The sequence below is a fragment of the Sebastes fasciatus genome, chromosome 19 (assembly GCF_043250625.1).
Source record: "Sebastes fasciatus isolate fSebFas1 chromosome 19, fSebFas1.pri, whole genome shotgun sequence".
In the NCBI taxonomy this organism is placed as follows: domain Eukaryota; kingdom Metazoa; phylum Chordata; class Actinopteri; order Perciformes; family Sebastidae; genus Sebastes; species Sebastes fasciatus.
The window spans coordinates 19,420,364-19,436,803 of NC_133813.1; the positions used below are offsets into that span (position 1 = coordinate 19,420,364).

Here is a 16,440-nt window from a genome sequence, read left to right on the forward strand (position 1 = left end):
TCCTACAAACTGAATTAGAAAAAAACAAACCCTGTGGACATGTTGTTGTGGTAGAGGACCAGTAGTGATAGTGTTTTATCAGTGTGCTTCACATTTCCCATATAAATCTTGTTATTAACCTAAGCCACGACTGAGAACAACCATTTCAGTGATTAATGGCCTTCTGGGCTGAATCAATGAATCATTCCACATTAGTAAACATTTTGTGCTGAACGTGCAGCAACACAGCGAGTAGTAGCCATACATACAAATAACCTTCTTCTACTTAGACACGTTTTTTGGCTGCCGTTCACACGGTGTGTGTGTGTGTGTGTGTGTGTGAGATGTACTTTGGTTTTTGTTTGGCCTGAACTGTGTCGGTGTAAGTGGATGTAAACAAGGGGCGGAAAATATAATTAACAATCAAAGTGTCAAAGCAAAAATTACATTTTGTAGTTATAGCGTGTAGACACTAATTCTAACACAAAGAATTAACAAAACATCTTTAATTACCGACATAGCAGTTTAGCACCTTGAAAGCTGATCCATCTTAACTGATTTCTCTTTTTGCTGTTTAAGTCACAGTTTTTCCTTTTAAGACATTTTCATTCCAACAACCAGGAGTTGTCGATAAAGAAACCAGGAGCTACCTAGCTAGCAAACTGATTAGCAGTTTTAATTTTTAATTTATCTATACACACACAGAGTGTATTCATGTAAAGGCACCATACATTCTCAATGTGTAGAGTAAATAGTCAAATTAAGACTTGTCCCAAATAATATAAGGATTTGGCTTGTTGATTCAGCATAATTTACATTTTAATTACAGAAATACTACAATACATTCCTGCCATACACACTATTCCACTGTACTAAGTTCATATTTTGAATTCAAAGTGGCCAAGGCGTTGTTTAATGTGCTGTTGCTTCACAGTAAAAGTGCTCGATTATGCCCCCTCCTGGGAGGGCTTTAGCATGACGATGCACAAATTACTGAGTTTGATTCAACAGCAAAACAGCCCGAAATGAGAGCCCTTAAGAAGTCTTGTTAATTAACAGTGCATCTGTTAAAAAAAACACAAAACTAAGAGAATTGAGTTTGCAGCACAGCAGTTTAACGCCGCAGAGCACATCAGCAACAGGGGGTACGGATCAGAAAACACGGGGGTTTCTATCTGTAACAGCTGCTTTCTGATAACTCTTGTCATTTTTCTCCAGCAGTATTTTGTCCCCGACTGGTACGCTGAGCCTCAGGGTGCTTTTTCTCCTCCCTTTCCCTGCAACTTTGTCTGCCTAAGATTTAGATATCTTACAAGCAAGTGAAACTCTGTTTTTAGTCATTATTATCAGCACAAACATCAGTCACTGTAATCTGACTCAAACTGCCAGAGGGGCTAGTGTATCGTTTGAGAATACTTGTATTCCCTAATACGGTACTCTATGGCCTCGTAGGATGCAGTGGAAATGGAAATATTACAGCATTATTTTAGAATATAATATAAGGACAAAATTAGAATTAATGACTCGACTCCAGCCTATCCAATAAAGCCCTACAGTAGCTTTCTCATTAGCATAAGTACACAAAGGCCCTGGACACTAATTGAGAATTTACTGTATTTACTTTACACACACACACACACACACCTGTAACTGTTTTTTTTTAGACTTAAAGGAACAGTGTGTAGGATCTGGCGGTACAGTATCTAGCGGTGAGGTTGCATATTACAACTTCTCCCATGTGCCAAGCGTGTAGGATTGCTACGGTAGCCGACGTGAAAATGCGAATGGCCCTCTTTAGAGCCAGTTGTTGTAAGAGCAGAGTGCTTAAAGTGTGTGTGTGTGTAGGAGGGAAGTGAGTGGTGAAGCAAGAGAGATGAGAGAGCAGTGGCGACGGGAGTGAGTAATGTTATCGACTTATGCCCAGCAGTAAAAGTTAACAGAGTTTGGTTTGTCCGTTCTGGGCTACTGTAGAAACACGGCAGTGCTACATGGCGGACTCCGTGGAGAAAACCCTGCTCCGTATGTAGACAGAAACGGTTCATTCTAAGGTAAAAAAATATAGATTATACACTAAAGAAAACATACTTATTAATAGTATATTCCATTTCTGCCAATAGATCCCCCTAAATGTTCCACACTGTTCCTTTAAGGCTCTTCATAGGGTTATCTACGTAGTGTTATGGCTTACACATATTGAATTGACTATTGATTGTACGAAAAGAGCAAAGATTGTTCAGTTTAGTTTCTATTTCTAAAACTAAAGATTGATCATGTGCTGTTCTTTGAGTACTTAAAGGATAGATCAGGTGTTTTGAAGTAGATGGCGTCATTTCGCCAGTACATGACGGTTGGCGTGTCCCCGGCATTGAGAAACAGACAGGAGCACCGACACCGGGGCAAAGCAATGCGGAGCTCTGGACGGGGACGGCAGAAAAACTTATTTCAGCCACCTAAAAGAAACTCACCTAAAAAAATTCTATTCGTTCAAGTGTACGTTATATTTAGACAGCATTCATCTACTGTAGGTAATACACTGACTATGGATGAGTACCTCATACAACCCCACTTCAAAACACCCAAACTATCCCTTTAAGATCGATCCAGGAAAGGCGCCGGCTTATTCAAAGTTAGCTGGATCATGAATGGATCTTTTTCAGTTTACCCCAGGTGTACAGATAAAACCTCTTAGGTTTACCTCTTGAACTTGTCTTCATAGTAATCACAAGAGAACAGTGTTACTCTCAGACCCAGAGCGGGTATCAAAATGTAGAGCTCAACAACAAAAACATTCATACCAGATTTAAAATCAGTACCTCTTTTACCGTCTCGAAAAGTTGTACCTCCCCCCGTCCAGATCCACCAAATCACAGTTCATAATCTTTACAAAATATCACATTTAAGATGCATGGTATATGACAGAGAGGTTAAGACTAAAACAGCTGCACCTATGTACTGTATCTGCACCTCTCAGCCTCATTCTCCAGCCAGAGTGTGTTTTCCTTCAGTCTTCCCGTGCGTGGTCCTTCTCAAGCATAGATGCCCTTGACACGTTTATTCTCAGGGTCAAATGGAGATTTGAGGTGGGCCTTGGCCTTGTACGTCTCTCCCATCCTCTCCAGGGTAAACTCGCCGCTCTTTATGAAATCGGCACTCACCTGATATAGAAAAGGAAGAGAGAGATCAGAGGATGAAAAGGAGAGGAGGGGGGAGGGGGGGATTTACATTTTTAGGAGATGAGGAGACGATGGAGATTAAAACAGAGAGTGAAAATGAGATGACCAATTAATCCACACTCTTTGTGAAAATAGCTGACAGAGCGCTTCAGAGCGGACGATTTCACGGCACTTGTGTCTTGACAGGAGAGAGCGGCGCAAGAGTTATGAAACGCTGAAAGCAATCCATTCACTCATGAGTCAATGTCAGCTCCCTCGTAACCCAGAGAGCTAATTTTCACTGACTGACTTCACTTTCCCCCTCCCTGCAGCTCTGCCACTGATCTGTCACTCTTTCCCTCTTTCATTCACACACACGTAACACAGAGCTCCTCTCATCACCACTTAGTGTTTACTACTTCCACGTTGAAGAAAGTAGAGGGAACATTATTGTGATCAAAGGCTCTATCCAACCAACAACCATGTTCAGGGACAAAGATGACTTTAGTTTTAGTCAGGTGTTCCTATTATAACACAATGAAATATCAGTGTGCCAGTTTCAATTCATTAACAGCGTTGATGGCAGACGTTTATGTCAAATGTGATTTCCAGGTAGGTGTGTCATGATTTAGAAAGGCACAGATACACTTGTTAAGGATAATAGAATTCACACTTAGCACTGGCATCTTCACCAACTTTCTAAAAACGTATTAAATGCTTTTAACAGAGTTAATAGTTTTTAATAGTTTACGTTTTTTTAGCAAACTTTTGAAATGTCGCACAAAAAGAAACGCTATAGGCTTGCATGGCTGTAATAGAAGAAGAAGAAGTAGAGGTTGCAAACCGGAAACAAAACAAGTTGCCTTGGTCTTCTAACCATCTAGGAGAGAAAAATGGAGACGACTTGCTTCTGGAATTTGTTTCAATTGGGCTGCGATGGACTGGCGACCTGTCCAGGGTGTACCCTGCCTTCGCCCAATGTCGGCTGGGATCGGCTCCAGCCCCCCCGCAACCCCTAACGGGATAAGCGGTTGCAGATGGATGGATGGATGGGCAAGTTTTAATTGTTCTTTCATGTCAGCTAGTATTAACCATGTTTCATGCTGTCCGGAGACGAAGACAAGCATTTGCACTTTATGGGATTATCTGAGAAAATGCCAGCAGCAGAAACAGCTGATCAGTCATGTGAGTTAAATGTTATGTCTACGTCAGAATCTATTTGGCCGAGGCGTTTTTTTCCATAACCCATTTAGCACATCAACTATTTTCCGATAAAGGAAAAAAAACAAACTCCAGCGAGCGTAAAAACCTTTTTTTTCGCAATAGAGGAAGTTTTAGCGAATTTAGCTGTTTCCATACAGGTTTTTTAAAGCAATACTTAAAAATGCAAATAAAAATGTGAATGGAAACATGGCTAGTGACATGAAAAATTTTTTTTTTCCAAGTAACTAATCCTATGTGGCTGTGTTAAATGTTCAGTTATCTCTTGATAAGTGCAAAATATTTCATATCAAAAAACCTCTCTTTTTTCTTCCTGTAAAAAAAATTACAATAATTTTGATGACTCATCCTGAACTTCATCATATACTTGATCGTTTGCGGCTATAGCTACCAGAGCGATATCATAAGAGGAGTTGTGTGTGTTTGATTATCACTCTTCAAAAAACTTTGTTTGCATTTCCAAAGAATGTGTTTGAGGTCTAATATATTAAATCTACCTCATCCTCTTCCTCATCTGACAACAATGAACTGTATAAAAGAAGTGGACAGTCACCGTAGACACCTCCATTGGTTTGTGGACCACGGTTTTGGTATTTTGTCCGTCAAGGGTGTAACGAGAGGGTGGTGCTAAGTATAACCAAACACTGAATAAGACGGTTTTAGGCGGCCAAAATGTTCCAATAACTTTCATGACCTGAAAACACAAAAAAACACCCAGACTAGACGATGGCGTAGCAGCAACCTGTCAATCACAAGGTAGCCACGCCCTAAAGCATACCCTGCTTTATGGTCTATTTGACTCTAAATGGGACCATAATTTACTAAATGAACATCATGCTGTATTGAAGAAGACTTGAAACTAGCGATTGAGACCATAAAATCATGTTTACAATGATTACTGAGGTAATAAATCAAGTGAGAAGTAGGCTCATTTTCTCATAGACTTCTATACAATCAGACTCCATGTATCCCACTTCACTCGGAAATATGCCACATTACTGATGTTACAACTTCTGTTTCACTTTACTCGAATGAATTTACTCCATTTACCATCTTGCCCAACATCATTTGATGGTGTAGTGCACACAAGCCTATAACTATTTTTCAGTGAGTACATTCACATGTCAAACCGCTGATGCGTGTGCAGTACTGTAAATTGGGGGGATACGTTTTAATGATGCGCCCACTTCCTTCGTTACCGCTATACCACAGAGCAGTTAAATGGTGAACTGAAAAAGGAGCAAAAACGAAGGAAACAGAGCGATCAAGCGTATAGACATGTATTGCTCTCTATACGTATAGGTCTGTTTAAAGGAGAAGCCACTTCACACACACACTTCTGTTGAAGCCAGTGATGTGATTGTAGAGGATGTGCTCTGTAATACTGAGTGACAGGAGACTAGATCCCTCAGACCTGTATGTGTGTGTGTGTGTGTGTGTGTGTGTGTGTGTGTGTGCGTGTGTGCGTGTACACATTTGAGTGAGTGCATTTTCCAAACCGAAGTGCTTCGACAAAGCCAAGGGGTCAATCCGCTTTTGTTTTGTTTTGCCGGTCACGACTCGGGGATGGATATTAAACAAATGAGCACACACAAACACAAGGGCACATATGCGTGTGTGTGTGTGTGTGTGTCTACCGAGCACATACGTACTCATAGATATGGATCTCAATACTCTGACAAATCACAGAAGGATTGTTCTGTTTTTTCTGAATTAAAGAGAAAAAGCTCTTTGCCTTTGAGCAACGCTACTTCTACCAATAACTTTTTGTGTCTCTCCTGCTGCTTCCATCCTCCTGTTTGATGTTCCATCTGTTATTCTGTGAGCGTCTGTATTATTATCGAGAGAAACACACAAAGAAAAACCTGTATGCTGGCCAATAAAAACGTATTATTCAGTGCAAAGTGAGTGGTGGGACCTGACCGACAGCCTGAGGCAATGATTGATAATACCTAAAGAAAAAAAACAAAAAAAACTGAAAAGACAGAGTGATGCACCTGCTGGCTCACATTATTGTTCTGTGTGCAAAAACACAACTACACAAATAAATACAGTTTATAGTTTTTCTGATTTCATTCTAGGCATTAGGAAAATGAGATATGGTGTACCCAAGCAGATGTAAAATATGAAACTCGTCTATTGTTGAGTCCTCAAATCATAAAAAAACATTTAAAGTGTGGGTCCATTATTTTTGTTTGTTTTTTTGAGGTTTCTATATCAATCTGTAGCTTCCCAGTGGTGTTCCTTATGTATTCAAATCCGAATATTAAAATTTTGGTCAAAGTATGTACGTTTTAGCATCAAATTGCTTCTTCTTCCTTCCTTCTAAAAACGTTTTCCCATGTGACTTGACGTAGGTTTCTGCCGCTGCTACATGTACAGTATATATACATCCTTCTAGTCAGTGTGTTAAAGTTACATATAGTAACTTAGATGACGGTCGGCATGCTCCCGGTTTGGAGAAGCAGACGGGAGTATCGGCACAGAAGCTAAGCAATGTACTACTGTGTGGACGCCGCATTAGTTCGGGTCCGAAAGTCACACAATTACACAAACTAACCGGTTGATGCTGCGGTTGACCAGCAACTCCCGTGTTCCGCGAGGTAAAATGAGGATAATATATATATATATATATTTTTTTAAATGGAGTCTGGTCTGGTAGCATTGAAGACAGCGATATAACTGCTTCAGTTCCCCGTTGGAAAGAGCTGTTTGATGGCGAGGTAAAGCAGTGAAAATATTCAAAATATAGCATACACTGATTTTTTTAGGTGGCTAAAATGTATTTTTACCGCCACTTTACCTCGCTATCAGACAGCCCTTTCTGACGGGGAACTGAAGCCGTTATATCGCTGTCTTCAATGCAACCAGACCAGACTCCATTAAAGAAAATCCTCATTCTACCTCTTGGAACACAGGAATTGCTGACAGACTACATTCACAAAAGCAGTAATTTTACCTCGCAGAGCGAGTATACATACAACCCCACTTCAATAAAATTCAAACTAACCTTTTCAGTTATTTCCATACTTAGCACAGCTACCTTTGACTTGCTTTCACATTGTTCATAACCTTATTGATTATCTTCGATTAGCTTACTTTGGTAACCTACATAACTGCTTTTTTCAACGGCTGAGTGGGCGTTCCCATTTGAAAGAAATGGAACCCGCCCTTTAAAACATATTTTGTTAATGTTAGTGCAGCAATCCGTCTTGTTGTCAAGATTTTGATGCACATTTCTAACACGGAATAAAAGAGGGTAATAGTAGGGAAAGAGGGTAATGATAGGGATACAGTTTGTAGGTGTATATATAAATATAAATGTTGTGTGTTTAAGGCCTTTACCACTCCTCCATCAGGGTTGCGGATATATCCATATCCAATCGTTTTGTCGACAAAGAAGCCATAGTCAGAGCGCCGTAGGTGACCAACAGGAGTGCCGTTACGGAAAATGGCCTCCAGACCGAACATCGGTATTTTCCTGGTAGAGAGAGAGAGACAAGAGAGAGAGAAGTGGGGGTTTAACTACATTCAAACAAACACCACATATGCCCAGTTCCTTTCGCACACTCACAAAAATCAACTAATTTAATTCAGGTTTTTACTATAAAACCCAGAGACTATAAAACCCAGAGCATATTTAATGAAATCTGTTCATGTGCACAGCAACATGTGCAGAATGTCTGTTGGCAGACCGACTCCCTCCTGCACACACAAGATTCACTCGTATATACACAGACCCATGCACAACTACACACATTCACACTAATCATGACCGTCAGGACCAAACAGAATATGCCCACTTTGATAACCTCTCTTTCTCTTGGAGAAAGCAATGTTTTTCATGATAGCAAATAGCTGCAGACTTTCCCTCGGCTCATTCGAAGGTGTAATCCTCCATCTGAAGATTAAAGATTAATAATAAACAAACCAAGAGTTGGTGTAATTGCATCGTAGAATCTAAACTAAGTGAAATATTTTGAATGTTTTATATGTTTTCGGACAAAAATCGAATGGAGAAAGACAGAAAATGTTTTCAAAGTTTCAGTTTGGGCCTGTATTTACTAAAGAAATCTAGCATGTGGAATGTCTAAAAAGAAAAAACACAGCAGGGAATTTCAATAATAATCCATTAAAATGCTTCTCCGTCCTGTTACACCATGTGTGGCTGCACATGGTCGTTATAAAATCAGTATTTACACACTGCACATTTGGTAAATGCTTCAATATTAAGGATTCTGCTCTGAGTATCCCTAAACTATTTTAGGTTTAGGTTAGGAATCTATTCGTGAAAGATGTCTTCACTACAGGAAGCTTCATTTTAATGTTTTTTTGTGTCTTCTAAAATTTACTACAATGTTCAAATTATCTATTGTTGTAAGGACAATTTCATTTCTTTCTTTCTGACTAGCACATAATCTCAGGCTTTACGTACTCATCGATGGTGAAGCAGACGATGCGCCTCCTCAGCCCCTCCTCCTTCTGTTTCTCCAGCCTATCACGGCCCTGGAACGGGATCGAGCTCTTCAGTTTGCAGGTGAAGCCTAGCCCCGACTCCAAGGGCGTGTCGTCTGGGCGAAGGTCAGCGTGCCAATGTCTGTACCCTGATAAATAAACAGGGGGAAAAGAAAGAGCATTTAGCTATGAGAGGCACCAAGAGAAAGCTCTACCTGAGCTGGATTTGTATTTCCGTGTTATGACCTCTAATCAAAAGTTACCTTTCTCTATGCTGAGCGAGTCGATGGCCCTGTAGCCGGAGTTGATGATGCCGTGCTTCGCGCCAGCAGCCATGACAGCATGGTAGACCGGAAGGCAAGCATCTTTGGGAATGTGCAGCTCCCAGCCGAGCTCTCCGACAAATGACAGACGCATAGCTCGCACCTGGACGAGAGAGAGCGGAGGCTTTAGAGAGATTGAGGGAGGCATGGAGAGGACCAAGCTGCCATGCCTCTGCTTGTGCTCAGTCACACATACAAACACAAACACACTTCACCTTTAAGGACCGGATCTATTTGTCATGCATTTTAATACCAACAGCAGTTTCTGTGTGCTGCTGTTGAAGAGAGAAAAGGCAGTAAACAGCAGGAAAGCATCGGATTAGAATAGATGCAAGGATAAGATAAAATGCACAAAGACGGGAAACAGTGAAACTGTAATCTCCCTTTAGAAATGAATGTCCAAAATGCTTTGAGGCCTGGAAGAGATTGACAGAATAGACAAACAGCGCAGGGAAGCAGGAAGAGACGGGGGCCTTGAGAGGCAGAAGGAGGTTGACATGTACAAGATGACGAACAAGAATATCGAGGCATACTGAAGGTAGAGGAGAGGAGACGCTACGAATCAAAAGGAAAAAGGGAAAGTATTTATCGACCTTGGTGTTATTCTCATGAATTTCATCCATTATGAATATTGGGCATGAAAACATTTTACTCAACACTTCCATTGTGGAGATTTTGGAAAATGCAGCAAGAACGGTGTTGAATGGGGCACAGCTCGAAGAAAAACTCAATTTAATAGATATCATCTCAAAAGCGTGTCTTTCAAAACTGCAAGTAAACACAGAAATCCCTGTAGCTGCTGGACTGAACTGCACATCAGCTGTGGAACAATAACACACAAATGGAATCTGTCTATCTCATAGTGGCAATCGGTGAATATCGAATTCTTAGAAGTTCAACTATGATTTTGGCTTCCAACGATTATGAAAACAAGATAATCGACGTAAAACAATTATTATGCGGCATTACGTTTTGCAATGATGTGCTTGTTTTGTCTCTTGCGCACCGCTTTTTTTTTTGGTGTCATCACCATGCATATCTATACAACCAATGTGTTTATGATTAACTTGTATACTAGAGAACAAAATTCTTTATAGATCCAGCCTCTTCATTTTCCTCTCAAAGTGCACCAGATTGATGCATTTACAAAATATTCTTTCTAGATGCATGATGTTTCCAAAGTAGATGAGTAATCGTGTTAAATAATCAAGATCTCTATATTGACCAAAAATAATCGTGATTAGGATTTTTTGCCACAATCGAGAAGTCTTAAAAGTGAGTATTTTTGTCATTTTGTTTTTTTGCAATCCTGAAACTTGCAGACACAAACTACCAGTGTAGTCTCTGTGGGCTTACGGGTCTCTGTGTGCACCCTGGAGATGTTTTCTCCTACATCTCTAGGATGCACATAAATAAATCAAAGGCAGGATACAGCCTCACTCTAATGTAAAGAAACTGGGGTGTGCACATTAATATGTCAGACTAGACAGCAAGATGACAAGAAGGGGGTCCGCCATGCTATGCAGGATCTCCATGGGACTACTTATTCATTTCTTACACCTTAAAGACAAGGGTCTGAGATGATTTCGGTTGAATTTTCCAGTATCAGTCAGGTCATTATAGTCACAATAACAAAACACCATGAGAATAACACCCAAATTGACAAATACCAGAATGGTAAAGATTCAAAATGATATGTGAAAGAAGAGGGAAAGCTAAAGGGGAAATAAAAGGAAAGGAAGCGAGTGAGAAAATGTGGAAGGGAGTGAAAAAAGAGGAGAGAGAACTCTCTCCAACAGTTCCCCCAGTGGGTGCTGTGACAGCCAGGCCATCTGGCCGGCCAGGGATCACCCTGAGCCCCATATGTACGCCACGAAACTCAGGGGAGGACAGTACATGTAGGCCCGCGCTTATTCACAACAACACGCGACAAACTCCAACACACAGAAAACACATGCACGCCTTATGCCCGCTGTTACTCATAAATTTATCAGACAGACATCGAACACAGACACGGGAACAAAATTGCATATAAACATGAATTCATGACCTAACAGGCATGCATGCACACTCGCATTCAACTGGCGAGTTGGGAAGAGAGAGAGTGTGAGAGTCTAATGAGCTACGAGGGGAGCAGAGGGCAGAGAGAGAGAGAGAGCGCTCTGCTCTCACAGCAGTGCAGCCATTAAAATGTCACCCAGACGAGGCCGGCAACCAGCTGGAACACAGCACAAGTAACGAACACACACACACACACATGCACAAACACTTCTGCAGGAGCTGTGAGGAGATGCTGACTGCAATCACCGGAGCGTTGCATAATTCATGCAAGAGCAACCAAGACAGAGAGAGCGCGCGTGGACATATGTGTCGCCGCATGAGCCGGTACAACATGCTCCTCTTGATCCGAGGCCAGGAACAGTGTGTGGAGGTCAAACTGAGAGGCTGAGGCTCCATTACCTTGCAGGCTTTTGGTTTGAAAACTGAAGCTTAGTATAAATATATGATTTGCCAGTGCTTATAAACAACAACTTTTTGAGTTTTGAGTTGTTAGACCTCAGGGGGAGAAGCAGAAAGAGATAGAAGGAGGAAAGAGGCAGAGAAAAACAAAAGGTGTGGACAGACTTGATATCCAAGTAAGTCACAAGGACGCCTTGAGATATGCCATCTGTCCCACAAACACACACACACACACCTTTGAAATAATAAACCAGTGTCACTCAACAGCATGTGATTTGCATAGAAGTATTATTCAGTTTACTATATTTTCAATTTAACAAGCAGGGTTATTTTGAAGCTGACAAATGTACCACATCCAATTACTGTAGAAATAAGTTGAGGCACCGAGTGTGTGTGTGTGTGTGTGTGTGTGTGTGTGTGTGTGTGTGTGTGTGTGTGTGTGTGTGTGTGTGTGTGTGTGTGTGTTTTCTCACCTGATGCCCCGCTGCGTTGACAACTTTGTGGGAAGAGAAGGGGAAAGCTTCGTTGCTCAGGTCTGTGTCCAACACCTCTTGAAGCACCTCTCGACTGCACACAAAGAGAAAACACAGAAAACAGCGGTGGTCAGTCAATATATTTTTTTCACCTGTGCAACTGGTGTTGTGAAAGAAACTTAATCTGTATGCTTTTTAATAATCAAATTATCAGATTTTCTTTGACTAAAATCTGAAATATTTCACGTAAAATCATTACTACAAAACGACTTGTTATATTGCTGTTGAAACATCTCTCCTTCTCCCACAAACACACACACACTAAAAATCAATATTACATAAAGATGAGTCAACAGAAGAAAAAAAAAGGGACTAAGTTTAGCTTACTTTGCTACTTGTGTGTTTGTGAGTGGGCCGGTAGAGGCCTTTTCTGGGAGATATTTTTTGCAACAGTGTGGCGGGAAGCCAGGGGTTGAAGATATTTGGGGAAGGGGTTCAGGTTACGTTTGTGTGCATCTGTGTGGGTGTCCTTTTTTTTTTTCTTCTGAAAAGCAAATCGATGCAGGTCACAGCTGGATGTAGAAATATGTGTATGCGGCGGGTATGGTCATATGTGATAAAAAAACAAACATTTCTTGCATATATGCATGAGTGTGCTTGTGTGATGCACAGGCTAATATTTTCTTCGGGCTGTCCTCCCTTAAGCAACGCTTTGCTCACTGAACTCCCAAGACCAAGAGCAAGGCCAATTAGCTATATATAATCAGTGAATATGTGTGTGTGTGTGTGTGTGTGTGTGTGTGTGTGTGTGTTTGTGTGTTTATGTGTGTGGGGTGAGCGAGTCTTGCAACCACCAATTTGCTTCTCTGTCGTGCCACTTAACTGTGGCTCTCAGCTGTGGATCAGAGCATGCACACACACACACACACACACACACACACACACACACACACAGATGCAGAGCTTTCTTGCAGGATATCACATAATTTCATAAATTATAAATAAAGCTGTGAGCGAAAAAGCTGCAAAGTCTAGAGACCCCCCCTCCCCGACCCCCTCTCTCGGGAGAATTCGAATGAGACATCTTTTCCATAAATGCTGGTAATTTTCCATCTCCTCGAAACTTTAAAGAGATCAATTTTGCGTCGTAAAGAAAACAAAACCGGGTCGATTTTCTGCAAACTCCTCATACGTGGCAGAAACAATAGCTGAGAATCACTACGGTACAGTGCGGAGAGAGGCGATACAGATGCTAATCTTGTTTATATTATTGACGCACAAACGAGGAAACATCCACTGATGCAAAAAACAAACACTCACAAGGAGCTGAGTGGATGCTCAGGAAAACTCAATGAGCTCCATAATCAACATCCTTTTATGCCTGTGTGTATCTGTGATAAAACACACACATATATATGTATAAATTGGGCTACTGCTGCTAGTGACGCACCGATTTCTGGTTTGACGTAAGCAATAAAGGCAAGAGGGACAGGAAAGTCTGAAAAAGGGGAAGAGAACAGGCGATCCAGCAAAAAAAAAGGCAGGACCGGGGAGGAAGAGAGACTGAGAAAGAGCTGGATAAGATCTACAGAGACATGAAGGCTGAGAGAAAAGAAACTTGGGAGAACAGAAGATGAGAAAAAAGCCTCAAGGAGAAGAAATCGACACACAGCCCACACAGAGAACAGAGTGGCCTAACCCCGCTGCTGGTGAGAGGGAAGAACAAAGACGCGGGGCGGCGAGGTGGGGGGGGGAGAGGAGGTGAGAGGGGAAGAAGAGATAGATGAGGAGTTCAGAGAATGAGATTGGGAAGATGTAAAAGGTGGCACGGCTTGCTCTTTGAGTGAAGAACAAAAGGAAAACTGTAGGAAGCGAGAAGAAAGTGACAAGCTTTGACTACATCCCATGTCCGAATGTGTAGTTTCCCCCTGTACAGTACATGATTTATCATCCTAAGATGAAGAAATCAATGTATGAGGGTAAAAAAAAGGAATACCATGACATGTTCAGTTTAAGTTTTCAGCCATCGCAACTTAATCCCTGGTCGTCGCCCTTCAGGGATCTGAAATTTGCAAGTTATATAATTTCATGAGACCGAATATAAATTCTGTATATCTGCGAAAAAGAGTTTCTGACATTTAGTCTTGGAAGGTCATCGCAGCAGTGTTTACACAGGGGAGTCATGGCAGACGCCGCAGGTGAAGAGAGATATGACTCTATAGGATTACCTTTCATTACTAGTATCATGTTGAGCTTTGAGACGGAGAAGAGCAGAGTTTACGGTTGAGAGGCCTCCAGTGTTATCACCACTTGTCCTAGAACATTCTGTATTAATCCGATGGTGATTCTACAGTTATTACAGAAATGTTAAGTTATAATAAAAATACATTAATACAGCTGAGCCGGATGGGAATGTCATTAGTTTTACAGGTCATAAACCAAAGAACTGGACAAATGAAGGGCAAAATTCATCCTTTGGGGACCGTGGATATCTGTACAAAAAGTGTCCATCCCATAGTTGTTGAAATATTTCACTCTGGGCTCAAGTGTTAGACCGACTAACAGGCAGATATTGTCACAGAGCCACCCCGCTAGCATTGCTAAAAAATAACCAAACCCAAAACCATTTGATTCATTTAGAATCATGTGGCACTCTTTCCTCTATCATAGACTGTATATAAGAAGTGGACGTAGTCACCATGACGTCACCCACTGGTTTGTGGACTGCTGTTTTGAAGCCTCTAGTTTGGCATTTTGGCCCTCGCCATCTTCTTTTTTTTTGCAACCAGAAGGGAAACGAGAGGGTGGAGCTGAATAATGAAATTTTTAGGCAACCAAAATGCTAAACTTTCATTAACACACTATGAAAGGGTAAAAGTTCTAAGACGAAAACGCGGACAACGTCGTGGTAGTGACCTGTCAAACATACAGGTAGCCACGCCCTAAAGCATACCCTGCTATATTGTCCATTTGACTCTAAATGGGACCATCATTTACAAAATGAAGACTTGAAACTAGCGATTGAGACCATAAACTCATGTTTACAATGTTTACTGAGGTAATAAATCAAGTGAGAAGTAGGCTCATTTTCTCATAGACTTCTATACAATCAGACTTCTTTTTGAAACCAGAGGAGTCGCCCCCTGCTGGCTGTTAGAAAGAATGTCAAGTTTAAGGTTTTAGTTCAAGTTTATGATTCATTTTAGATAGTGACAGGTCATTCTCATGGACGTCTAAATCAAGGTGTAAACTGTTGTTGAGACAGGGAGCGCAACTGCTCTGAGTAATCTGCATCATTGTCACTCACTCAGGTGAAAAATAGATTTTAATTTACTTTGCATGGTTCACAGCATCACCAAACACCCAATGGCTACATTAAATCCTCTAACCTCCCTGCGTCCGTCTCCTATTTTCAATCAACCCTCCGTCCTTGCACGCTTTCACCTCTCATGCCTATGGCCACGTCTCGAGAATAGGCACTTAACCTGCTCTCCTTCTATCGATCGTCATCTTTTCAGTTTCCCCCACCTCTTGTGTTCAGGATGTGAATCATAACCTGTTTTTAGACCGGTTACCTTCGTCTTTTTTTTCCTCTCCTCTCCGCCGCTCTTGGCCCTCACTCACTCTTTTTGTCCTTTTTCTCACCTGGATTTATAAATCATGTCAATGTACCCGTTCATTCGTAGCCCTGTTCCCTCCCTCCCTCCCTCCTTGTTCTTTTCTTTCCTCACCTCTTAGGTCCCTGGATGCTGATCATCCCCATGTCCTCAGAGTGGTCCGTCAGCTGGCAGTGGAAGCCTTGGTCCTGAAGAACCGTTCTAATGTGGTTCCAGTTGTGTTCTGCTACGCCGCCTCCAATGGCCAGGTAGTACGCGTCGCCTGGGGGAAAGGCAGGAAAGGAAAGAAATAAACAATGATGGATGAAACATCGGACAAACACAGCAACTGACAGAAAAGTTAAACCTGCAGTAGGCAGAATGTTTTTGGCATCATTGGGCAACAATTCCATAATAACCTTTCAGCATATTATAATTCAAGTGTTTTCAGACTTTAAAAAATCTAGCCTGTGACGGGAGACTTTGGCCAATTGCAGGTCATTTCAAAGGGAGAGCGTTCCTATTGGCTGTTGATTCAACGAAGGCAGCTGTGAATCACCAGCGAACTCCGATGAAACGATCAAACTAAGCAGCGCTGATCAAATATGAATCAATATTCTGTTACTTTAATGCCCATTTCTCTCATCAAATGTTTTCAGAAACATCTTGTAGTGTACTGTTCAGCTGTAAAATGAGAAAGTTTGCTCCGGCTGATGGGCGGTGCTTGGTCTTTTCCTCAACTGATCTCAACATGACTGCCGGGTCACAAACATTTGAGGCG

At 41.5% G+C, this 16,440-nt stretch overlaps 1 protein-coding gene across 2 annotated transcripts in view; it reads right to left on the reverse strand.

Annotated features, from left to right (window-relative positions):
* Nucleotides 1-470: 470 nt before the first annotated feature.
* sardh (sarcosine dehydrogenase) overlaps nucleotides 471-16,440 on the reverse strand; it is a 54,356-nt gene continuing 38,386 nt past the window's right edge. For both annotated transcript variants that reach the window (XM_074617231.1, XM_074617232.1), the window contains exons 17-22: nucleotides 15,795-15,942; nucleotides 12,064-12,157; nucleotides 9,071-9,233; nucleotides 8,788-8,956; nucleotides 7,698-7,833; nucleotides 471-3,134 (exon numbers count right to left, since the gene is read on the reverse strand). In XM_074617231.1, the coding sequence (XP_074473332.1) occupies nucleotides 3,006-3,134; nucleotides 7,698-7,833; nucleotides 8,788-8,956; nucleotides 9,071-9,233; nucleotides 12,064-12,157; nucleotides 15,795-15,942 (839 nt within the window). In that variant the 3' untranslated portion in view covers nucleotides 471-3,005. The remainder of the gene's footprint in view (nucleotides 3,135-7,697; nucleotides 7,834-8,787; nucleotides 8,957-9,070; nucleotides 9,234-12,063; nucleotides 12,158-15,794; nucleotides 15,943-16,440) is intronic.